At 38.6% G+C, this 27,503-nt stretch overlaps 1 protein-coding gene across 1 annotated transcript in view; it reads right to left on the reverse strand.

The window, feature by feature from the left end:
* The window catches only part of ARHGAP42 (Rho GTPase activating protein 42), a 312,250-nt gene that overhangs the window by 178,876 nt on the left and 105,871 nt on the right, over positions 1–27,503 (reverse strand). The window contains exon 3 of the mRNA XM_030829546.1: positions 25,712–25,773. Within this exon, the coding sequence (XP_030685406.1) occupies positions 25,712–25,773 (62 nt within the window). The remainder of the gene's footprint in view (positions 1–25,711; positions 25,774–27,503) is intronic.

Genomic DNA, 27,503 nt, shown 5'->3' on the forward strand with positions numbered 1-27,503 from the left:
CTCCTATCACTAATGGGGAAACAAATGAAATGTTAAGTGATCAAACAGCTAATGAGAGGCAGATTCAAGATGCACAAATTTCATATTCTGTGCTCTTAATCACTATGGACCTCTCCTAAAATATTGCAAGCTAAACTCAGCAAATTCCCTACTATCTGCAATCCATCATTCCCTTCACATGCACTGACATTCACTTGGTAACCTACAAACCTCATCCTCCTCTCCCATCTCCTCAGCCCTGTACCCCATACCATCAGTTATTGTCCCTGCCATTTCTATTTTCACTCACCACTCTCACCACTTGTTTACCTCTCCTTCTCTCCACCTCCACTAGAGGAGTTATCATTTAGGACCCATGATTTCTTCTCAGCATTAATACAATAGCCTTCTAACTAACCTCACTTGCCTGTGGACTCCTCCGATGAGCCGTTCTAAATACTAACAATAAAACTGATTCATCCAGGTCCACTGCTACGTTTTGTGAATGCAAAAATGAATCAAAGTCCTGCTGTTTCGGGAGTGACAATCCAGTCTCCCTAGCTCTGATCATGTAACCCCAAAAATACTCATTAAAGTTCTGATGCTTGCTGAGCTATGTCCAACTCCTTAGCCTGGTTTCTAAGGTTTTTATTATATGAACTTTTTTCTTCTGCTCCTCTACATAACCCATTTTTTCCCTACTAAAGCCATCCACGTTTTTGCATCTCCCTACATTTGTTCACGTCTTCTTTCCTATGGGAATGCCATCTCTACCTCTATATAATCTGGCTGAAATCTTACCCAACTGTCAAGGCTAAGCTATCTCAGATATCACCAGACAACAGCTTCCCATAGACAAGAAACAACAACAACAACAAAAACACCATAGCACTTCGAATCAGATAGAAGGTACCAATATACCTTTCATTGCCCTGTTTACAAATAAGCTCTGATTGATACAAAAAGATGTAAGCTGTGCTTTTGGATAAATACATTCTCCAATATTCACTCCAGGAACAGTCAGCTCAGCTGAACAGTCCTTTCTCCCTGGCATTTCCTTCTCTCCTCTCCTTCTCCCCTCTATCTGCTGTCATTGGCATAAATCATTTCAGAGCTGATAGCAGAGGCTATATCCTCCACTAAGTCTTTCCAAATTCCTCCAACTAGAAGTAACTCCTCCCTCCTCTGAACTTGGGTAACACTCTGCCTGTGTGCCTCTTCTAGCACCCATCACATCCTACATCACTGATGTTATGTACATGCGTCTCCATCAATAACTCAGCATCTGAAGAATGGACCCTTGTCTTACACATTTGTCAATCATATCTATCATGGCACAGAGGCTACCAGATGGTAAGGATAATGGGGGAATAATGAGGCAATGGATAATTGCATTTATACATGCTGGTCCAGGCAAAGAAGCTAACAAAATTAAAGAAGTTGAACAAGATAACTTTGGAGGAAAGACGATGGAAGGACCAGGGGGACACACATTAATGGGTAGATCAGCAGGCATTGCTAGCCTCTTTGAGGCAACATAATTCCCTCCCCTTGCTTTACCATGCTAGATCTGGCCTCAGACTATTGGAGCCAATATGAATGGTTTGCAATTTACAAAATTACTGTTTCACAAAAGCAATCAGTGGAAATAAAAGTCCTTGACTTGCCAAGCTAAAACTCTGATAACATTCTGACAGACTGTTACCAACTTGGTTTGATGAACTATCAGTATCATCACCAGCACTTCACGCAATGCCCTGTGGATTTTTTGGGTATGGAGATAGCTGAGTAAGTAATCTTCTGTGAGGTTAAAAGCTGCACTTCTGAATGCCTGTTAGACTTTCAGTTCTGCTACCTATGGGCATTAATGGGTAGGCCTCAATTCTTTCATCTATAAAGTTGGAATAATAATAGTCATCTCGTGCAGTGGCTCTGAGGATTAAATGAGAGCATTCATGTAAGAAGCTTAGCATAATGTCTGGCATATACGGAGGGGTTAAGCAACATTAATTATTATACAAATATGTAAAATGTATTTGAGTTTACGAAACTTACACTCAAATTGGAGAAGATTATACTTGCACAAATACTTCATCTGAATTCAATTCAACAACCATTTCCTGAGCTTCAACTTACACATAAAGAGACAAGGTTGGGCACGAAAAAGATAAAGATAAGAAGCTCCCCTATCTTTAGAGATCTTCAGTCTAGTCAATAAGACTAATAAGTACCCCCAACTAATTATAAGTCAGATAATGTTAAGGGATACCTATTAGATACACTAGAAAGGCACCCCAGTAAATATACCACTCCAGTGGTTCTCAAATGGAGATATCTGGCAATGTCTGGAGACATGTTGGGTTGTCACAACTAGGGAGAGGGCAACATCATTGGTCTGCTACTGGCGTTTAGTGGGTAGAGTACAGGGATGCTACTAAATATCCTACAACACATGAAATAGTCTTCTGGAATAGGAAAGCATCCTGCTCAAAATGTCAACAGTGCTGGGTGGAGAATCCCCCATCTTCTGACTGGAAATGAATTGTATTCCGGAGGGTCAGTCTTCACGTCCCCACCCACAGCCTGATTCACTTCTGATGAGACAGGCTTCCTGAGACTTTAGCTGTCTGGAACTCTGCCAGTGGCTTCTAATGGTTATTTCTCTCATAGGCTTATCCTCCTTTTGATCCAAGTCTATCTTTCCACTTGTCACCACATGGCTAATCAGGCTATGAGCAGACCCCACAAAGCTGCCTAGATTCCTAGCTTTACCCTTCTCCAATGTGGCTTGTCTCATCCTCATCCAAGTTCCAGTTACAACAACACTGAGAAGTTTGCCATGGAAATATCAAGCTATTCTCATTTTTATTGCCTGCTTTTTGGGGGCTGGCAGCAAAACCTCTTAAAACATTGCCTGAAAAGAATAAAAGGCAAAGGAAATTATTGTTAACTAATTGTTGCCAATTAAAATAATGAAACTTTGAATGACTAAATTATCCAATGTATAAACATACTTTATATTAGTCTGTTTACACAATGATCATCGTTCTTAATCATTTAGCATCTTAAAATGCACAGTAAAAAATGTTTGATGTTTTGACAATATCTGCCCTACCACAAAGCATGCTGTTGCACCAGTGTCTTGAAATAGTTGATGCTTCCTGTGACTTTAAAATATTCACTATCTGTTAACCATGTGAATTCATGGATACAGAGCACATATCTCCACCCACCCCAACCATGTCTAAGAGCAAAATTAAACCCCAAAGTTGTCATACCCATTAAGATGGCTACTATCAAAAAAACAAAAAAACAAGTGTTAGTGAGGATGCAGAGAAACTAGAATACTTGTGCCCTGTTAGTGGGATTGTAAAACAGTGCAGCCATTATAGAAAACAGGATGGCAGTCCCTCAAAAAATTAAAAATAGAATTACCATATGATTCAACAATACTACTTCTGGGTTGTATCCAAAAGAATTGAAACCAGGGTCTCAAAGACATATTTGTATGTCCATATTCAAAGCAACATTATTCACAATAGTTAAAAGGTGGAAGCAATCCAAGTGTCCCTCCATGGATGAATAGATAAACAAAATATAATGTATATACAATGGAATATTATTCAGCCTTGAAAAGGAAGGAAATTCTGATGCATGCTACAACATGAATGAATCTTGAGGACATTATGTGAACTGAAAAAAGCTAGTCACAAAAAGACAAATACTATATAATTCCACTTGCACATAGTATCTAGAATAGTCAAACTCCTAGGAACAGAAAGTAGAAGGGTGATTGCCAGGGGCTGTGGGGAGGGGGAGATAGGGAACTGTTGTGTAATAGTATAGAGTTTGAATTTTGCAAGATGACAAGTTCTAGAGACTGGTAGCATAACAATGTGAATATACTTAACATTACTGCACTGTTCACTTAAAAATGGTTAAGATGGCACATTATATGAAATGTGTATTTTACTATAACTACAGAAAAACAAAGTTGTTAATATTTAATGTCACTTCTAGGTATTCTCTAATTGGACTCATTAACTCAAAATTCTTTGCACATCTAAGAAGAAACATCTACACATCTATCTGGGAACTAGGCTCAGAGCAACAAACATAGATTCGATTTAGTTCATTTTTCAAGGGAAAATAAATGTTGTAAGTTATACAGAATAGAGCATTAGTGATTAACATGACCAAAATTCCATGCATGTAGACTCTATTTCTCTTTCACACAATTTGCCTTAAGAAGGGTGATTTTGGAAGGCAATCCAGCCTACATAAATGACTATCAACATAGAAATGATTGGGTAAATTATCATACACCCATATAATGAAAGAGTAGATGTATAACAGTACAAGGATGTCTATGAAACAAAGGCTAATGGAAAAGTAACCTGCAGTATAATACCATTCATACATCCCATGTTGCTGTTCTAAGCACTTGGGACCAGCAGTGTTAAATAATTTTGGGTCCTGCTCAAAGAGGTTATATGGTTTAATGGAGATAAACTAAAACACAAACATGTATATGATCACAGATGATAAGTTCCATAAAGAAAAAATACTAGACACCATAAGAGGGAGCGCTTGTTTTAGAGGGCCCAAGGGATGTGTCCACCATGAGGCCGACTCACATCTTATGTAAACTGAGGCCTGAAGAATGAACAAGATTAAGTCAAGTGATGAATGGAAGAAGAAACACCGTATGTGAAGGCTCCTACATATCTGTACACAATAAGTGATAGGGTTTGGATCTGTGTCCCCACCCTAATCTCATGTTCAACTGTAATCCCCAGTGTTGGAAGTGAGGCCTAGTGAGAAGGGACTGGATCATGAAGGTGGATCCCTCAAGAATAGCTTAGCACTATCTCTGCGGTGCTGTTCTTGTGGTAGAGTTCTCATGAGATATGATTGTTTTAAAAAGCTTGTAGCCCCTCCCCTATCTCTCTCTCCCTCCAGTTTGTGCCATGTAAGATGTTCCCGCTTCCACTTCCGCCATGACTGTAAGTTTCCTAAGGACTCCCCAGAAGCAGAAGTTGCTATGTTTCCTGTACAGCCTGCAGAACTGTGAGCCAATTAAACCTCTTATCTTTATAAATTACCCAGTCTCATGTATTTCTTTACACCAATGTGAGAACGGCCTAATATTAGAAGGGTGTAATCATTATCATGCCCAAAGAGTTAGACTTTAATGCCTGTTAGTGAGAGCCCTTTGTTCTGCTATTTTCTTTCCTTTTTTTTTTTTTCTTTTTTTTGAGATGGAGTCTTGCTCTGTCACCAGACTGGAGTGCAGTGGTGCGATCTCTATCTTGGCTCACTGCAAACTCTGCCTCCCAGATTCAAGTGATTCTCCTGCCTCAGCCTCCCAAGTAGCTGGGACTACAGGTGCACGCCACCATACCCAGCTAATTTTTTTTTTTTTAAGAGACAAAGTGTTGCACTGATGCCCAGGCTGGAGGGCAGTGGTGCGAATTCTGCTCACTGTAACCTCTGCCTCCCGGGTTCAAGCAATTCTCCTGCCTCAGCCTCCCGAGTAGCTGGGATTACAGGCATCCACCACCATGCCTGGCTAATTTTTTTGTATTTTTAGTACAGATGGGATTTCACTATGTTGGCCAGTATGGTCTCGATCTCGATCTCGTGATCCACCTGCTTCGGCCTCCCAGAGTGCTGGGATTACAGGCGTTAGCCACTGCCCCCGGCCTGTTCTGCTATTTTTCATTCCTCCTACCTATCAAAAGACAAAGTGACTTACATGTTGCCGCCAGTCTTATTAAAAAGGGTTGGTGAAAGAGTATTTGTATTTTAGTCTTTTTCTCTCAAGAATATAAAATATAGCAATATATACTTATTAGAGGGATTCAGAGAAAGCAAGTGGATTGTTTGAGTCAACACACTGTGGAAGTCTTATTAAGTCTACTTACAAGAGCAAACAATTTCTGAGACTGGCCCAGATATAACTATTGTTAACCACATGGAGGACCCTGGAGAGTCAAATATGCTCATCACCTAATTCACTCTCACTCTCTGCAGAATCTCATCCAACGACAAAAGTGAACTTAAATACCATCTATACATTGGTGATTTCCACTCGACACTGCATTTGGCTAATATTTAACATGTCCAAAAGAAAATGCTTGATAACACTCACCACACCTGTTCCCCCCTACAGTCCCTCCATCTCAGAATCCCATCAGGCTTAAAACCTTAAATGAGTGGTTTTCAACTGGTTCACTTTGCCCCCTGGGGGACAAAATGTCTGGAGACACTGGTTGTCACAATTTAAGGGGAAGTAGGGCACCTCAAGAGCATAGAGGCGTGGGATATTGCTAAACATCCTACAATGCACAGGACAGACTCCCATAACAAAAACATATCTGTTCCAAAATATCAACAGTGCTGAGGTGAAGAAATCCTACCAATGACACATCATTGCCACCTCCCTTTCTCTCGCAATCTACATTTGATCAATGAGCAAATCCTGTTAGTATCACCTGCAAAATAAACCCAGCATCTGAACACTTCTACCACTTCCACTACTTTCATCCTGGTGCAAATTATCATTGTCTTTTAAGTAATGAAATAACGAAAACAGCCTCCTAAGGGGAGCTCAGCACACAGTCTTGTCCTCTACAGTCTATATAACAGTTAGGGTAGTCCTTTAAATTCCTAAATCAGTTCATGTCACACTTCTGCTGAAAAGACCCTTCTACAGAGCAAAAGTCTAATTCCTTGCAAGGCCTAAAAAGTCCTACATATTCTTCATATTCCCCCCGCCCCATCAACCACACTTTATCTCTTCCCACTTTCCCATTTGTTCCTGTGCTTTAGCCATATTTGCCTCTGCTCCTCCTCAAATAGTCTGAGCACTTTCCAGCCTCGGGACCTTTGTACTTGCTGCTGTAAAGCTGTCTGGGCAACCTGAAAAGCATTTTCCCAAGAGAGTTATAAGACTGACTTCTCTCTTTGTCAGGTCTCTGCTTAAATGCCATTTACTCACTGAGGCCTTCCTTGATTTCCTGACATTAAAAACTCACCTACAGCCCCCTCCGCTACCTATCCTAGTTTATTTCCCTTTTTCCAGAGCATATATCACCATCTGATAATACATTTTGACTTTCTTCTTTGTTATGTCTGTTTCTGCCAACTAGAAGGCAGAAGCTCTCTTTGACCAAAGTTGTATTCTCAGCTCTGGAGCAATATCCAGCCCAGAGAAAGAGACTAATAAATATTTGTTGAAAATAAATTATTGCTATCCTTTCCAACTACTTCAGTGTAGAAAATCCCATAAATTTCATCTGTTTTGTAAATAAAAATGAACTACGCTGTGGTCCACCATCCGCTTTGCTATAAAGTTTTCCAAATCCTACAGTTTACAGCTTGTGTCTTTAAGCAAAAGATATAAGAAGAACCTGGCTGAACCTATTATTAATGTGTTCACTATATGAAGGCTCATTCATTCATAAGAAACTGAAGAGAGGGCCAGGCACAGTGGCTCATATCTGTAATCCTAGCACTTTGGGAGGCCTAGGTGGGCAGATTATTTGAGCCCAGGAGTTCAACACCAGCCTGGGCAACATGGGGAGAGACCCCATCTCTATGAAAAGCAATAAAAATATAACATTAAAAATTTGTTTTAAAAAAATAAATTGAAAAGAAATCAGTTTTTGGTAGCAGTTTTTAAGTGTAAGCTCCATAAATGAAGTAGTGAACTTCAGGCTAATCACTGACACTGTCCAGCAAAGTACACAGTCACAGAAGACAATCAAATCAAGACATCTGGGCTGGGCTCAGTGGCTCATGCCTATAATCCCAGCACTTTGGGAGGCCGAGGCAGGCGGATCACTTGAGGTCAGGAGTTTGAAACCAGCCTGGCTAACATGGTGAAACCCCATCTCTATTAAAAATACGAAACTTAACCAGGCGCGGTGGTGCACTCCCCTATAATCCTAGCTACTCAGGAGGCTAAGGCAGGAGAATCACTTGAGCCCGGGGGAGTTGCAGTGAGCAGAGATCACACCACTGCACTCCAGTCTGGGTAACAGAGCAAGACTTCCTCTCCAAAGGAAAAAAAAACAAAAAAAAACTCAAGACATTCGAGGCAGAAGCAGTGTAGATCACCTACTCCATGAATTCCCAAATTCTAGTCATTCACATTCTACTTCCATGATTTTGGCTATGGCCATGTCCTACATTTTTCCTGATAAATGGATTTACTTCTTTTACTAAGCATCCTGAAAGCAATAATTTTCATTAAATCCAGAGTTGTTCTGTATCCAATACACATTGAAATAAATACGGAACTACTAACATTTAAAATGTTCATTCTGGCCAGGCACGGTGGCTCACGCCTATAATCCTAGCACTTTGGGAGGCTGAGGCGGGCGGATCACCTGAGGTCAGGACTTTGAGACCAGCCTGGCCAACATGGTGAAACCCCATCTCTACTTAAAATACAAAAATTAGCTGGGCGTGGTGGCGCATGCCTATAATGCCAGCTACTGAGGAGGCTGAGGCAGGAGAATCACTTGAACCCAGGAGGCGGAGGTTGCATTGAGCCAAGGTTGCACCACTGCACTCCAGCTGGGGTGACACAGCGAGACTCTGTCCCCACCCATCAAAATAAATAAAATAAATAAATAAATAAAATGTTCATTTTATTGCTGGTGGTTTCCATTTTACACTTTGGGAAATGCTGAACACTCCTCATTTATAAAAAAGAAAACAAAGTCTCAAGGAGCTTAAAGCTTTACTAGATGTCAATAACTAATTGGAACCTAGACTTTCCCAGTTTGTGTTCTGGTTTCCTGCTGATCCTGAAAACACGTTATTTTATTTGCATCACTTACATAGTGTTCTGTTACCTGTAGTAATAGAAATAATTCTGTAGGTAAAACGTAAAGTGAATAGAATTAAAAATCTCAGATGGGAGGGGATATTTTATTTTCCCTCAACAGAAATAAAGCAACTACTATGTAGCACAGTTTTTTTTCCACCAAGGCAGTTAGATATGGTTACGCAAATGAAGAGTACATCAGTTTTTCAAACGTTGAAAATATGTGAAAGATACAAAGGTTTGGTAGAAGTCTGGAATGTAAAAAACGTAAGGTTTTCCTAGGGTGGCCACATTTTCCAATTGAAAAAAGGAAATACACTAGCTTCAGGACCAGCCTGTGGTTAACCACTACACTAGTAAAAAAAGGTTAACCAAATTGCTATCAGTTGAATTATTACAGTAAATTATCTTTTCTAGTACAGTCAGGAGAAAAAAGAATGTTGGTTAAAACCATTCTTTTGAACTGACTCATTGATTGGTTTTCTATTTATTTAGTTCCCCTTTACTATCTTTATTTTTTTTTTAATTTTACACAAGAAAGTCCTGCACATCCTTTGCTTAGTTATCCTTGAGTCTCTTATTTTTTTGCCACTTTTTAAAGGTTCTGTTCAGAAATATAATTAATTTACATCTATTAACCTGGCTAACCTCTCTTATTTATCTCTAATAATTTATAGATTATCTGCAATTTCCTACGTAGAAAATCATATCATAATATGACAATTTTGTTTCTTTCATTTTAAGTCTTATATTTTTATGCCTTTGGCTTCTCTGTTTTTTTTTTTGGAGACAGAGTCTCGCTCTGTCACCCAGGCTCGAGTGCAGTGGCACAATTTTGGCTCACTGCAACTTCTGCCTCCTGGGCTCAAGTGATCTTCCCACCTCAGCCTCCCAAGTAGTTGTGACACCATGCCCAGCTAATTTTTGTATTTTTTGTAGAAATGGGGTTTCACTATGTTGCTCAGGCTGGTCTCAGACTTCTGGGCTCATGCAATCCACCCACCTTGGCCTTCCAAAATGCTGGAATTACAGGAGTGACACAGCACACCCAGCCTGCCTCTGGTTTCATATTACTGAACAGACTAGGGGGCCTCCAAAACAATTTTGAATTTAGACAGTAATAGTGTACATCTTTGTGTGACTCCTAATTTTTAAGTAAATGTTTATAATGTTTGACTGAATTAATATGTTTCTAAGTCTTGTAAAATTTCATACACAACTATCACAGTATTCTGTTCAAATGACAATGTTAACCGGAAATTTCTTCAGGTCATTGCCATATTATAATAGACAAGAGTTGGAGTGATTGCCCAACTCACAATAATTCCTTTGTTTCTGAAAACAGCTCTATATTCAAAGGGAAGTCTATGCAACATATTCTGTCCCTTTAACCTTGGGTAATTGGTCAAGCGTCTTTAAGCGACCTTAGCTGGGCCAATCGGAGACTCTCCTACATTTCTTTTTTTCTTGTTCTTTCTTCTTCGTCTTGTCTTAAAATGAAAAACTAGACAATCCTATCTAGAAACAATTTCTGTGAGGTTTAGTACAATGTTTATGACTCACCATGTGGAAGAAGCCAGCTAACAAAATGAGGCCGATAAGCAAATGAGAGGCAGAGATAAAAAACCTCTTAGAGGCCTTAGAGTTTGATTCTGGCTGTTTCTTAATCCCACAAGCAATGTGGGCCCTCTCACAGATAAATGAGATGCCCCAATGTCTTCCCAATCAATTTCCTGTTTGACTTGCAAATGAGTATCTTGGGTGACACACAGATAAATCACAGGATGATGTAACATAGCATCTTGATAAGATGCTAACCCCTAAGAGTTAGGCTTTTCAAATTATGAATCCTGATTCTGAGAAAAAGGGAACATTTATGAATAATGTGTTATTTTTAATTACTATTATAACAAGTAAAATGTAATGAACTATTTACTATAATTTTATGAGGTATTTCATTGGCAGAAATTGTCAGTAAACAATACACCCGATTTCTAGTTATTTTTTATAGTTAAGAGTTAATTTATAATTATCCCAAAGAAGTTTAATTTTAAAAAGCTTTTGTTGCCCTTTCTCTTGAAATTAAATGTATCAAATTATCAAGTTAAATTTGCATTTTCTTCTGGAGTGCATAAATATACTCTATGGTTTAATCAGAAGCAAAGACAAAAAGCATTGTGCTAACCAAAAAATGTTCCCTTATTTCTGAATATCTGGTTGGTCTGTCAGCTGATATTTCCCATTCATCCATAACTTTGTTACCATTATTTAAAATTTCCCCTCAGGATATTTTTTATAGGTATTTTGCTAGTCTACCTGATGCCTATTTAGATTTATTTTTTCTGTCCTTTAAAACTGAGTGCATCACCCAAGGGACAGTTACACACTAACTTTATATACCTTTACCTTTTATAATATCAAAGTATCTTTGTGCTTCCCAAGTATCAAAGAAGAACATCAAAACATGGTTTTTGAATGGAATAAAGACTAGCACTTCCCCAACTGTACCAATGGAAAGTGATGGCCAACAGTAGAGAGTAAATGTATTTCCAAAAGTGCAAAGATAAAAATGGAAAGATTTCAAAATGGTGTGCAATTACAAGACTCCAAAGTAAAACTTATAAAACTAGGATAAATGCCAAAGGCAGGAAAATGAAAGAACTAGAGACGGGAGGAAAGAGATCAGAAGTGCAGGTGTTGTGTGGGAGCTCACATTCTTAGCCAAATGCAACAAAAAACCTTAACACCCAAAGATGCATAGGAAAACAGAAAAACTTAAAAAAAAACAACAACACTCAATACAGTTTATATCTCAACAGAAAAAGAGTCAGAAGAATATGAAAGTACTTTATTCAGAGTATCCTATTTTAAACTAATTGCTTTTTCAATAGCACTATCTGGTTAAAAAAAGTTCCCTTTAAATTCTTCCCTGCAGTCAATGTCAGATATAAAAAAAAGTGGGGGGCAGGGTGCGTCTTGGGAAACAGGAAAGTAGAAAAACTGGATGACTATTTGCACGTATGCATCTACAAATCTTTAAATTTAGCAATTGAATATATAACCATGAAATACCAGCTATGAGACTAGCATTAATCATAAGAAAAAAAATTCATGCCCAGATGATTATAAAACTGGATAGAAAAATACAAACATATTTTAAAATTAGTGTCAACTCAGTTCTGTATGTTGACCATGTGCTATGACAGCAGAACTCCTAATAGCATACAACCTGAATTTTACTAAAGAAAAATACTACCTTCTTTCCAAGTATTATTTTGCAAGAGCTACTAAAAAGCACCACAAAAAAAGTCTCAGTTCTACATCTTTTTTTTTCTTTTCTTTTCTTTTTTTTTTTTTTTTGAGACACAGCCTTGCTCTGTCGCCAGGCTGGAGTGCAGTGGTGCAATCTCAGCTCACTGCAACCTCCACCTCCCAGGTTCAAGCAATTCTCCTGCCTCAGCCTCCCTAGTAGCTGGGACTACAGGTGTGTGCCACCACGCCTGGCTAATTTTTTTGTGTGTGTATATATATATATACACACAAAAAAATGTATATATATATATATTTTTTTTTAATAGAGACGGGGTTTCACCATGTTGGCCAGGATGGTCTCAATCTCCTGACCTTGTGATCCACCCACCTTGGCCCCCCAAAGTGCTAGGATTACAGGCATGGGCCACCGCACCCAGCCCCAGTTCTACATCTTTAATTCCTCTTTAATATACTCTGTTAACGAGCAGTGAAATGGCTAAAAGGACACACACCAGGGTAGGCTTCACTGTCTAAACACTGCATTATTTCTATTCTGAGGCATGTTTTGAATTTTGACAGACATTTGTAGTTATCATTAAGAGTCCTAAGTCATTTTCAGTTACAGACTCAAAAGATACAATCTATAAATATGAACACTTTCAGTTTTCTGAAATCCTAGCAATTATCCTATTCAATTACTTCACACTAATGAATTTTTTTTCAAAGACAGTTTATTTATCTGTCAGACTTAACCATAATGAATTAATTCAAACAATCTGAGAAATGGTGAAAAGAAAACTGATAATTCTCAACAATCGCCTTTTCTTTTTCTATCAAGGAGTTTGTGCTACTAAACACTATGCTAAATTTTGAACAACCAAGATGGTTTTCAGAACACCTAACATATACAAGGAAAATAAGAATATGAAAAAGATCAGATCTCTGACCACAAGGTGATTAAAATCAAAACTAAAAGAGAGAAGACATGGGATAGAACAGAACAATGAGCTGCACGCCCCAACTCCTGGAATTGGGCACTATACATAAAGTGTATAGACCACTTTCTGGTGGTCTACATCACACTGAGTAACTCATTTAGAGGCTGTGCTGTTTCAGATTGTTGTAAGGATCAAATAACATGTATATAAAAAGGCCAGACCCAGTGGCTCACGCCTGTAATCCTAGCACTTTGGGAGACCGAGGCGGGTGGACTGCCTGAGGTCAGGAGTTCGAGACCAGCCTGGCCAACGTGGTGAAACCCTATCTCTACTAAAAATACAAAAATTGGCCAGACATGTTGGTGCATGCCTGTAATCTCAGCTACTCAGGAGGCTGAGGCAGAAGAATCTCTTGAACCTGGGAGGCGGAAGTTGCGGTGAGCTGAGATCGTGCCATTGCACTCGAGCCTGGGCAACAAGAGCAAAAGTCTGTTTCAAAAGGAAAAAAAAAAAAAAGAAAATGTACATAAAAGCTCTTTGCACAATTAAAAAATACAAATGAGGAGTCAGTCATGGTGCCTCATGCCTGTAATCCCTGGACTTTGAGAGGCCAAGGAAGGTGAATCACCTGAGGTCGGGAGTTCGAGACCAGCCTGGCCAACATGGTGAAACCCCGTCTCTACTAAAAATACAAAAATTAGCCAGGCTTGGTGGCGGGCAGCTATATTGGCAGCTACTTGGGAGGTCAAGGCACGAGAATCACTTGAGCTCCGAAGGCAGAGGTTGCAGTGAGCCAAGACGGTACCAATGCCCTCCAGCCCGGGCAAGAAAGTGAGCCTTGTCCAAAAAATAAATAAATAAATAAACAAATAAAAAATTTAAAAATGGATTTTATGATTATTAGCACTACAATATAAAAGCCACTATTATTGCAGTTGTGATAAACTGTATATGATCTACCACCTCTCACTCTTACCTTAACATTTCACCAGAAAACTGGAAATCAGGAGATGGAAAGCATCCACAATTCAGTAAATGTGAAAATCAGAACTTAATACATACAGGACATTGCGATGATTTATTATTTTTTTTTTATTTCAGGTGAAATCACCGTAGAAAAATGTTGCTATAGAGGCCCACATACCTAAAATTTGTTTCTAATAAAAGTTAACCTAAGACATACCAGAAACATAATCCGTTTTCATACATGTGGAATTTTGGCATACTGCGCCTCATTTATCTGAGACAATAAAAGAAACTGTATTACTTCACAGATAATCGCACTTAAGCATATAACAGCACCAAAGCCAGAAACTTAAGATTAATCAGTATCACCTATCAAGGGCACACCTGCAAAGCAAAGATGTACGGCAAAAATAATAAGTAAAGGGAAATCGTTCATCAAGAGAAATGGGGATATGTAATTCTTTCAACATTTAAAATATTCTACTACTTCATAAATTGTGGGTTCAAGAATGGGGGAAAGACTTAAATAGGTTTATCAGATTCACTGAACATTTTTAGATCTTACATGTCAAAAATTTAATGTGGGAACTGTCAAAGGATTGATGGATAAAGTTTTCATAGAAATACATGCCTAGGTATTACCAGAGGCATTTGAACCGCAGCAAGTCCATCCTGAATAGGGGTGGAGTAAAATAAGGCTGAGACTTAACTGGGCTACATTCCCAGGAGGTTGGGGATTCTTAGTCACAGGATGAGGAGTGAAGGTTGGCACAAGATACTGGTCATAAAGACCTTGCTGATAAAACAGGATGCAGTAAAGAAACCAGCCAAAACCCACCAATACCAAGATGGCGTCAAAAGTGACCTCTGGTCATCCCCACTGTTCATTATACATTAATTATAATGCATTAGCATGCTAAAAAACACTCCCACCCGCGCCATGACAGTTTATAAATGCCATGGCAATGTCAGGAAGTTACCCTACATGGTCTAAAAAGGGAAGTGACCCTCAGTTCCAGGAACTGTCCACTCCTTTCCCAGAAAACTCCTGAATACTCCACCCCTTGTTTAGCATATAATCAAGAAGTAACTATAAGTATACTCAGTTGAACAGCCCATGCCACTGCTCTGCCTATGGAGTAGCCATTCTTTTGTTTCTTTACATCTATAATGACTTTCACTTTACTCTACAGACTCGCCCCAAATTCTGTCTTGCACAAGGTCCAAGAACCCTCTCTTGGGATTTGAATCGGGATCCCTTTTCAGTAACAATATGATGAACTTATTGAAAATTAGGATAATTTCAAAACTTATGACTATGTTCTACCCTTCTTCCCTAATTTTTGTAAGATATTGAAGTAATATATCTAAAGTACTTATTAGCACATCTTACATATGATATCAACCATATATGTTATTGTTATTAATGGAATCTGTAATTGAAATAGAGTCTTAGTTTGTGACACTGTGATTTATATGAAGGCTCCAGATCCCCACAGCATGGGTTCAAACCCTTGCGGTACCACGTATTAGTTATGTGCCTTTGAGTTTCCTCTTCTTTGAAATGGGTATATTAATAGCATACACTTCTGAAGACTGTTGTTCATATTAAATTAGTTGAAACATATGAAGCAACTGCAGCAATGCCTTGCACCTTGGAATGCTCAGTGTCAGTTGCTATCATCATCTAAAGCAGTGCTGCCCCATAGAAATATAATGTAAGGCACATAACAACAAACACATTTTAGGTGTTCAACAGACACATATTCCTGATGTCTAATGTACTGAGCACCACTAATAGATTCTTCACATCTTTTGAGGCTCACACAAAAGCTCAAAATCAAATGATGTTACCAACACACTTTTTTCTTTCTTAAATATCTATGCCAGGCGTGGTGCCTCATGCCTGCAATCCCAGCACTTTGGGAGGCCGAGGCAGGTAGATCACGAGGTCAGGAGTTCGAGACCAGCCTGGCCAACATAGTGAAACCCCATCTCTAATAAAAATACAAAAAATTAGCTGGGCATGGTGGCAGGTGCCTGTAATCCCAGCTACTCGGGAGGCTGAGGTTGCAGTGAGCCTAGATCATGCCATTGCACTCCAGTCCAGGTGGCAATGCGAGACTCTTACTAAAAAAAAAAAATTAAAAAATAAACACCTAAAACTATTCTGATTTTACTCCCATTAACCTTTATTAACTTTATGTTTTAAAACAAAAGTGAAAGAAAAATAGAGGCCTTAAAAAGAAAGGCCTTATAAAGAAAATATTATTTAAATTTTAATGAAGGTTATAAATTTTTCTTCTAAGTCCTCCTATAATTTTTTTTGTCCCAAAATAATGCCCAGACAGCTAGTTCATTTCAGGGAAGTACTTTTATTACTCAAGGATAAAAAGACAGGCTGGGCACAGTGGCTCATGCCTGCAATCCTAGCACTTTGGGAGGCGGAGGTGAAATCATTACTTGAGGCCAGGTGTTCAACACCAGCCTATGCAATATGGTGAGACCCACAATCTCTGAAAAATAAAAATAAAAGATAAAAACTTGAGAATTAGCTGGCCATGGTGGCATGTGCCTATAGTCCTAGCTACTCAGGAGGCTGAGGCAGGAGGATCACTTGAGCCTAAGAAATCAAGGCTACAGTAACAAGCCTGGGTGACAGAGTGAGATCCTGTCTCTAAAAAAATATACAATTCTGGAAAACCTAAAGCAAAATTTGTAACTTACACAGGTCAAAGGCAAACGTGAAATGTTGTGGGCAATGATAGTTCTCATGTTCATCAAAATGAAAAATAAAAGAAATAAGTTCACTGGTATAAATTCTTTAAGATAAACCCTAGATAAAATATTTTGAAGTTGAAGCCTCCCCCATTGGTGACAAAGATATAGCCAAGAAAAAAAAAATCTACATTGCTAAACACACAAGAAATCATTTATCAAGGTCAGGGACTATACTAGAAAGTGAGGGGCCCAGGGGTCAGACAATGATTGGAGAGTAAAGGAGGAGCATAAAGTGGACCAGATAATTTGGACCTTCTGTCCTAAGGAACGCTGCAGCCACTGGGTCCACAACCTATGTCTGTTACGGTCCCACATCTCTACTATATGCAAGTGAAGAAACAGGGCTTTGACCAAGCCATCCAAAAAGCTTTCTCTCAGTTCTCCTACTGATCTAATGTCTCCCTAGGAGGACATTAGACTCTACCTTGATTCTACCACATCTGATCAAACTATGGACTCGATGAACCTCAGAGCTCTATCCTCCCACCCTTTCTCTTCTGTCTCACACTCTTAGCCTGGGTGATCTCACCCATTCCTATAGCTTTAAATGCCTCACACATGTTGACAAGTCCTAAATTTATATCTCCAGCCCCAGCTCCTCCCCTGAATTCTAGACCCATATATCTAGTTGCTCCCCAAACAAGGCTACTTAGATATACAGTATACATCTAAATCTATCCAGTTTTTTTTTTTTTAGTAGAGATGGGATCTCACTATGTTGCCCATGCTGGTCTCTAACCCCTGGCCTCAAAGCCTTCCTCCTGCCTTAGCCTCCCAAAGTGCTGAGATTACAGGCGTCTTCATAAACAGCAACATTCCCCACCAGCTCCATTATTTTTCTTTTTAGCATTTATCACCACCAGACATAATTTGTTTAATGTTTGTTTCTTCCCCTTAGAATGCAAGCTTCATGAGCGCAGGTATTTCTGTTATAATGTTAGAACTCAAGGGGACTAAACTAAGGCTACATGGAAAGGGCAGGGGGCCAGGGGAGATACATAGGATGAAGCCTGTGTGACAAGAGGGAGCCAATCATGACAGGATATGGATGAGGATGTTCAAGGCAGAGGAAAGGACAAAAGTGTAAGTTCAAAAGAAGCCTGTAGTGACACACAAAGAGGAATAGAAAGAAACCCATAGGGCTGGAGAACAGGCAAGAAGGAGTGTATTAAGAAGGGACAGGCCAGGCTCAGTGGCTCATGCCTGTAATCCCAGCACTTTGGGAGACCGAGGTGGGTGGAAAATTAGCCAGGTATAGTGGCGTGCGCCTGTATTCCTAGCTACTCAGGAGGTTGAGGCACGAAAATCACTTTAACCTGGGAGGAGGAGGCTGCAGTGAGTCAAGATCGCACCACTGCACTCCAGCCTGGGAGACGGAGCGAGACTCTGCCTCTAAAAAAAATAAAGAAGGGAGAAATGGGGGTGGATGAGGTTCCAGGGATTTAAGGGGAGGTACTATCACCTCCAGTGGCATGGAGGCAAAAGAGTCAACTTCACTATTTCAATACAAACAACAAAGAAGAGGTTACCTAGATCTCTTCTAGAAGGCCACAACGTAGCATTTCATCCTTTTCCATGGAGTTCACTTGTTATGTTAACATTGGTTCAAATTAATTTTGAACAGCCTAAGACGAAATGGTGGCATTTGCAAAGCCAAGTTAGCTGTGATCTAAAGAAAAAGACTGGTTTCTGTGGTGGTACAGAAACTGAGAAGACGTTACCACAAAGTTTACATGGTTTAGAAGCCCCTCTCTGTATTAGAGATAGTCTGAGTCTGACCACAAAGACACCTAATCAATGACACCTTCTAACCCAAATCATTTAAGTGCTGCATTTTATGTGGAAAAATTCTAGCATTTCCAATAAAGATGCACTTTTTAAAAAGCATATATCAATAATCGATACCAGATCCTCACCTTTTAAGTAATAAGCATTTTATTAAGGTCAGTACAAAGAGCTTTTAGATTATTTCTTATATTTGTGCCATTAAAATGCTGATCTCTGCCTAGCCACATGATGGCAGGTGTCAGTCCACACTGTGGAAAATCCTGCATTATGGAAGGTGTGTGAGATGTATGAGACAGAATAAACTATACCCTCCTCAAAGGTTCTGAAACATACTTTCCATTATTTTCTCAGGTGCTTTTTTGTTGCATTAAAACTATGCATTTTAGCTGGCTTTAGCAGATATGTAAAAAAACAAACAAACAAAAAACAACAAAACAAAACAAAAAACCCTCAATATTTAAAGTTAGAAGGAGACAAGAGGAAGTTCTATTTCTAAAATCCATGTTTCTTTGGGCTCTTCTCTGCAAATAGTCATTAAACTACCATGATGACATATTCATCTTCCTAAATATGGTAAATCTTCCTCATGCTGAGATTACAGGTATGAGCTACTGCGTCCAGCCAATATTTCTGTTTACTCATTGTTTCAACATACTGAAGACTTTGGTCAAACCTAACAAATATACATGTAATACTCATGATTTATCAATAAAAAAATCTGAATTAGTGGTTTTATAATTAATTATATAGTGCCTTTACAATTTCCTGGTACACTAAAAATATTCTTCTTCCCAAATAAAGCACTAATTTTTTAAATACAAGTTCTTTGACACATCTTTGTACAAAATCTCTCACCATCTATACATACAAGTTGAGCATCCCAAATCTGAAAATCTAAAATCCAGAATGTCCCCAAATCCAAAACTTTTTGAGTACAGACATAATGTTCAAAGGAAATGTGCCCTGGAGCATTTCCAATATCAAATTTTCAAATTTGGGATGCTTAGCCAGTAAGTATAATGCAAACATTCCAAATTTTTTTAAATCTGAAATCTATTTTATTTTACTTATTTTATTTTTTTTTGTTTGAGAAGGAGTCTCACTCTTTCACCCAGGCTGGAGTGCAGTGGCGCGATCTCGGCTCACTGCAGGCTCCGCCCCCTGGGGTTCACTCCATTCTCCTGCCTCAGCCTCCTGCGTAGCTGGGACTACAGGCGCCCGCCACCTCGCCCGGCTTATTTTTTGTATTTTTAATAGAGATGGGGTTTCACCATGTTAGCCAGGATGGTCTCGATCTCCTGACCTCGTGATCCTCCCGCCTCGGCCTCCCAAAGTGCTGGGATTACAGGCGTGAGCCACTGCGCCCGGCCTTAAATCTGAAATCTAAAACATTTTTGATCCCAAGCATTTTGGATAAGGGATATTAAACCTGTACTATCATTGTTTTAATAACATCATATGACTGAAGTGTTAACTTATCACTGCAATATTTTGATCTGTGTGATTAGTGGTTATTTTGTATATAATCTGTGGAAATGCATTCCATTAGACTTGTATCTATAGTTTTTTTATTACATTGCACATTCTTTATTTCAGACCCTTTCTGAAACAACAACTAAAGCAATAAAAACCCACAGTATGATTTCACCCATGAAAGCAGAATTTCTTCCCTGCCCCAACAACAGAAACATGGCCAAAAGAAGAAATGAAATGAAGATGTTTGAAACACTAAGAAATGGGTGGTCGGATCTTCATCTCCATGGCTTATAAGATACTCTACCACATTCTTGAGCCATTTCCTCTCCTTGGTCTCTGTCCTTGACTCTGTCATCATACTGGATGATGTCAAGATCCTGTCCATAAAGCATCCAAATCTCTGAGCTCAGCTTTCTGGATTCCTAAGGCCTGTCTCCCAGCTCAGCTACATCCTAATCTCATCACTATCCAGACCAGCTCCAAAACCAAGCTCAGTACATTTCACAACTTCCCTGTCTTCCAACTCCCCTTTGTTCCCAGTGAACCTTCAACATCGCTAAATGGTTATGCTTGCCATCTCTGCTTTCTAAGGCTATCAATAACCTCCTGCCTCGATTATTGCCACACTTAACCAAGACCCATTTTCATATTATACAAATCCATGTCTCCTTAATCCAGCACCATTGTCTTCTGGGCCAACCATCAACTTGAACCTGATCCCCCAACTGTGCTTACTGTTTACAGTTCAGTATTGGGTATTCCTAGAAAAATCCACAAAAACATAGTAACTAGTCTATCCTTAACAGACTGATGATGTCTAACTTCAATTTCTCTTCATTGCTGATCACAGTCCTCTTATTTGTCTTTTGAATAACTTAACCTCTTGGCTGTTCTAAACCATGTCTACAAACTCCTGGGCACATTAAATAACCACTTCTTCATAACACTATTCTCCACTTGTCCAATCAACCATTTTACTGTTTCACATTTCTACTATGTTTTTATCAACCCTCTTTCTTTTCTCCCACCTTAAAGGAAGAGCTTTTCCTCTGATGCCTACAAAGGCTCTTCAGTGCTATGAGAACATTCCTTTAGATCTCTTTCCTCCCAAAAACTACAACACATTTTCTTATATTCTTTAAACCATCATATTTTCTAGAATCATAACACATGGTACTTAGTTTATTGCTTTCCTGAACTATTTACACAAGATCTGAATCACAGCCTCGCCAACCCAGAACTATTTCCTTTGGCTCCATTACTCTTCTAATTCTTAATTTTCACATCTCTCTAACTTCTCTTTCCCATTTCTGTCATCAGATGCTCTTGTTGAACACAACTGCACATACTACCCAATTCTCCCTGTGGAAGTTAGACTTCTTTGGTACAGTTCACAGAGGTAGGGTAAGGATCACATATAAAGCGCTTAAAACAGCATACTATTTAGGCTTCAAAACTCAGATCAAAGTCACCTTCACAGAAAACCTTTCTTTGCCCCACCAGAAAAGGTCAGTCTCCCATAAAAGTATACACATTTCTAGTAGTACAGGTCACACTGCATGGCTGTCTCTATGGCACTGGGACTAGACCCATGTAGGCTAATGTTTCCTAGAAGAATGTGGTCATCCCACAACCAACCAGAACATTTCTTCCCCACCTCATCTCTTTCTCACATGGCTGCCCAAGTGATATCACCTGAATCGTAATTTAATTCTCTCATTCTTCTCTCCAAAAACTTCTGGGAATTCTCCCACTGCCTATTACAAACACAAAAACTTCTAGGCCTAGCCCTGTAACCCTGCATATGACCACAACTATTAATTAATCTTCTACTAATCCCTTCTAAGAACCATCTGCCTTATTCCACAAATTATACAGAACTGTCTCACACTTTGGGACCTCTGTCCAAGTTCATTTATACTACTGCCACAACCTACTTGTGTGATCCTTCCCCAGCTCGAGCATTGTACCCTGTGAGTCAAGGGCATCTTAATAACACCCACCTTCCTCAAATGGCTTTCTCTTAACAGTTCAGAAAAATAACACCAAACTGTGTCACAGTCCCAGAGGATTTAGTCCACACCTGAGTATTATATTGACCAGGCATACCTCAGAGATATTGTAGGTTCAGTTCCAAGCTACTTCAATAAAGTGAATATCACATTAAATATAAATAAAATATATAAAGTATATAAGTTCAATATATGAATATGTGTAAATATAAATAAAGCAAGTCACATGAACTTTTGATGCCAGTGCAAATAAGTTATATTTATGTAATATTGTAGTCTACTGAGTGTGCAATAGTGTTTTGTCTAAAAAAATGGTGTACATACCTTAATTTAAAAGTATTTTCTGCCTGAAAAATGCTAACAATCATCAGAGCCTTCAGCAAGTCATAATCTTTTTGATGGTGGAGGCTCCTGTCTTGATGCTGATGACTGTTAACTTATTAGGGTGGTGGTTGCTGAAGGCTGGAGTGGCTGTGGTAATTTCTTAAGACAACAATGAAGTCTGTAGCATTGATTGAATCTTCCTTTCACAGAAAATTTCTCTGTAGCATGAATTACAGTTTGATAGCATTTTACCCATGATAGAACTTCTTTCAAAATTGAAGTCTATCTTGCCAATCCTGCTACTGCATTCTCAGCTAAGTTTATGTAGTCTTCTAAATCCTTTGTTGTTATTTCAACAATTTTCACAGCATCTTCACCAGGAGTAGATTTGATCTCAAGAAACCATGTATTTTGCTTATCCATAGGAAGCAACTCCTTATCCATTTAAGTCTCATCATGAGATTGCAGCAATTCAGTCACATCTTCAGGCTCCACTTCTAATTCTAGTTCTCTTAAATCTTCCATCACACCTATAGTTACTTACTCCACTGTGTTGAACCTCTCCAAGTCACCCACGAAGGTTGGAACCAACTTCTTCCAAACTTCAGTTGATATTGTGACCTCTTTGTGAGCAGGAATCACTAGAATCAACTTCTAGTGATGAATCCTTTCCAGAAAGTTTGCAATTTACTTTGATGAGCTCCATCAGAGGAATCAAAATCTAAGGCAGCCATAGCCTTGCAAAAATGTATTTCTTAAATCATAAGACTTGAAAGTCAAAATTACTCCTTGATCCATGGGCTGCAGAATGAATGTTGTGTTAACAGACATGAAAACACACTAATCTCCTCGCACATCTCCATCATAGCTCTTGGGTGACCAGGTACATTGTCAATGAGCAGTAATATTTTTAATGCTATCTTTTTTTTTTTTTTCCTGAACAATAGGTCTCAACAGCGGACTTAAAATATTCAGTAAACCATGCTGTAAACTGATGTGCTCTCATCCAGGCTCCATGTTCTATAACTAGAGCCCAGACAGGGTAGATTTAGCATAATTCTTAAGGGCCCTAGGATTTCTGGAACGGTAAATGAGCACTGGCTTCAACTTAAAGTCACCAGCTACATTAACCCCTAACACGAGAGTCAGCCCATCCTTTGAAGCCAGACACTCACTACTTTTCTTTTATTGCTATGAAAGTCCTAGATGGCAACTTCTTCCAAGGAAAGGCTGTTTCGTCTACATTGAAATTCTGTTGTTTAGTATAGCCACCTTCATCCACGATCGCAGCCAGATCTGGATAACTTGCTCCAGCTTCTATATCAGCACTTGGCTGCTTCACCTTGCATTTTTATGTTATGGTGAAGGCTTCTTTCCTTAAACCTTATGAACCAACCACTACTAGCTTCAAACTCTTCTTCTGCAGCTTCCTCACCTCTTTCAGCATTCATAGAATTGAAAAGAGTTGGGCCGGAGGCAGTGGCTCACGCCTGTAATCCCAGCATTTTGGGAGGCCAAGGCAGGCTGATCACGAGGTCAGGAGTTCAAGACCAGCCTGACCAACATGGTGAAATCCGATCTCTACTAAAAATAAAAAAATTAGCCAGGCGGGTGGGGTGTACCTATAATCCCAGCTACTCAGGAGGCTGAGGCATGAGAATCGCGTGAACCCAGGAGGCGGAGATTGCAGTGAGCAGAGATCCTGCCACTGCACTCCAGCCTGCATGACAGAGTGAAACTCTGTCTAAAAAAAAGAATTAAAAACAGCTAGGGACTTGTTCTCAATGGGCTTGGCTTAAGGAAATGTGGCTAGTTTGATCTTCTATCCAGACTACTAAAACTTTCTCCATATCAGTAATAATGCTGTTTCGTTTTCTTATCACTTGTGTGTTTAATAGACCAGTAGTTTTAATTTCCTCCAAGAACTTTCCTTTGCACTCACAACTTTGCTAACTATTTGGTTCAAGAGGCCTAGCTTTAAGCCTGCATCACGTTTTGACATGCCTTCTTCAGTAAACTTAAATCATTTCTACCTTTTGGCTTAAAAAAGTGAGAGGCACATGACACTTCCTTTCACTTGAACACTTAGAGGCCACTGTAAGGTTTTTAGTTGGCCTAATTTCAATATATTTATGTTTCAGGCAATAGAGAGATCTGACAGGAAGAGAGATGGGTGAATGGCTGGCTGGTAGAGCAGTCAGAACACACTCACCATTTATTGATTATGTTCACAGTCCTATTTGGGTAGGGTCTGTGGAGTCCCAAAAGAGTCCTAATAGTAACCCCAACATTCACTCATCACAGGTCACCACAACAGATATAACACTAATGAAAAAATTTGAAACACTGAGATAATTACCAAAATGTGACACAGAGACAGAAAGTACACACATGCTGTTAGAAAAATGGTGCCAACAGACTTGCTCAATGCAGGTTACCAAAACCCTTAATTTGAAAACAAAACGAAAACAAACAAAAAACAAAAACCACACATTATCTGCAAAATGCAGTATAGTAAAGCACAAAGAAATGAAATATGGCTGTATATGTGTATATAATCCCCTAAGTGGACAGTGAGGTCAGTTAAATCAGAGATAATGTCTTAGATAAGTCTGTAAACCTCACTGTAACTATCAGCATCATTATCACCATCAAAATGTATTTACTATGTGCCAGGTGCTGCTACAGATGCTTTCCAACAATCCTGTGGGATATATACTACTATTTTTCCCGTATTACAGATGAGGACATTGCATCATAGACAGAGAACATCACAGATATTTGAAAACACTGGGCATAAAATTATATTTTTGAATGGATAAGTGTTTCCCCAATAACTATGCTCTAATACCTTTGCATATATTCATCCATCAATCTAGAATGCTTTCCCTATCCTTCCCAGCCTAGCAAAATTCTCCCAACCTTCAGGGTTCAACTCAAAGGTTACCTTTTAATATTACCCTGGCAAGTAAGTTCCTCCTTCCATGAATTATCTGAAACATTTGAAACATGTCTGTATTATAACACTGAGGTTGTTAGAACCTCTAAATGTTTGCTGAATTAGGATGGGTTTCTTAATGGCAGTCTGATCACTATTTTTAACCCTTAGAACAGAAAATGGCAAGCAGAATAAAGGTAATTTACATATGCCAAGCAAATAATTAGAAAAAATGGTATATCTTATTAGCAATATATGATAATTATAGTCAAAAATCTTTTCAAAAATACATATAAAAATTAGTAGATATGTCAAATCATAAGGCCTTGTATAAAGTTCTCTAGTTCAGGAGGTCTATTCTTTCTCTTTAATACGTTGAAACAAAGCAATATTCTTAAGAAATATAGCACAGACTTACCAGTCTTCGCCTTTCTTCTTCTACTGCAATGAGTAGTCTTGCAAATTCTTTTAATGACTGAGCTGTTTGGAAAAAAAAAAAAATGCAAAGCATTAATATTTTCATTGCTAATATCTAATTACACAGGAAGAAACATTACAAGGAAGCTAGTTATTAATTTGTATATAGTATATTCTGTATACTATTAATTTGTATATATTATATTCTGTGATTTTATGTTTGTATAACCATAAAAGAATATACAATAGGATCCTAATCACTAACAGCTACGGATCAGAGATGTATGTACAAATTAAAGCTCAGCAAGTACCAACAATATTTTTTCAAAGACATTGGAAGAAATATAGCTTATATATTTAATATGTAAAATATACATATACATTGATAAACATAGCACTGAAATCATTTGTAAGCAGTGACCTAAAAATAATCAAACATTTTTAAGTCTGTAAGAAGCAACAAATCTACTATTTCGTATACTTAGTAGCAGCCAGTAATGCAAAATTTTCCACTGACTTCTAGAAGCTGAAGGGTCACAGATAATTGAACACAGATTCCAGATACTGAATCAACTTTACTTCTACATCCAAGGTATGTTAGATCTTTGCTTTTCAATTCAGCATTAACCTCAGGCCCCACCCCAGAATCTGCATTTTAACAAGATCCCCTGGTAATCTGTTTCTGTATTAAAGTTGAGAGGCCTGCTTTAGAAAACTATCTGTACCTTTATTGCTTTACTTTTAGTAGGAATTGAACAAGAACAGCAATTTAAATTGAAATGGGAAAGATCAAGTACTCAGAAACATTGTGGGAGCAAATAAAAACTAAGCAAATAAATTAAAGGGAGGTTATAGTAGCATATTCTTTAAAAATGCATAGGTCCAAATGGCAATTATGGAAGAGTAATTCACCCATATCAATTTTTCATACCTAATGCTTAAAATGAATAATTAACCAAAGTTAGAATGTTTGAGTCACAAAAATGATAACACAAGTAAACCTTCTCTTCTATGTCTTTTGTTTGTTTGTTTGTTTTTTGAAACAGGGTCTAGCTCTGTTGCTGAGATTGGAGAGCAGTGGTGAGATCACTGCAGCCTCGACCTCCCAGGCTCAAGCAATCTTTCCACCTCAGCCTCCCAAGTACCTAAGACTACAGGTGTGTACCACACCTGGCTAATTGTTTATGTATGTATTTATTTATTTTGTAGAGGCAGGGTCTCACTATGTTGCCCAGCTGGTCTCAAACTCTTGGACTCAAGTGATCCTCCTGCCTCAGCCTCCCAAAGTGCTGGGATTGCAGGCATGAGCCATTGCACCGGGCCATACAGCCTTATTTGTTAGATTCCTAGTCACTTCCTTTCCTCATCTTAATACTGGAAACATCCTGTGAGACCAGCAGTTTAGTAATTCTGGCATAAAGCCAACAACAAAGACAAGTAATTGAGAAAAACAAATCAAGAGTCTCATCAAAAGAACTCATTAAGGAAGATAAAAAATATTTTCCATTTAAGAATTAAAAATTCCAACTTAAAATGTTGTTTTCTCTTTTCAGAATTACTAGTCTTACACTAGCCAAACTGGTGTGAAATGTTAAACCCTATGATTATTTCATACTGGATTTTATTCACAGTTACCATAACAGAAATCAATGGATTACTTGGGAGACTCAGGATAATCTAATAAACACATTAATGGTCTTTTCTTTAAAGTTGGGATAAAAGAGATCTCTTCAGAAATACTGGTATTAATGTTATAATACATTCCAGTTTTGACAACAGTTAGTTGAACAAAA

This window comes from Nomascus leucogenys, chromosome 15 (assembly GCF_006542625.1).
Source record: "Nomascus leucogenys isolate Asia chromosome 15, Asia_NLE_v1, whole genome shotgun sequence".
Classification (NCBI taxonomy): domain Eukaryota; kingdom Metazoa; phylum Chordata; class Mammalia; order Primates; family Hylobatidae; genus Nomascus; species Nomascus leucogenys.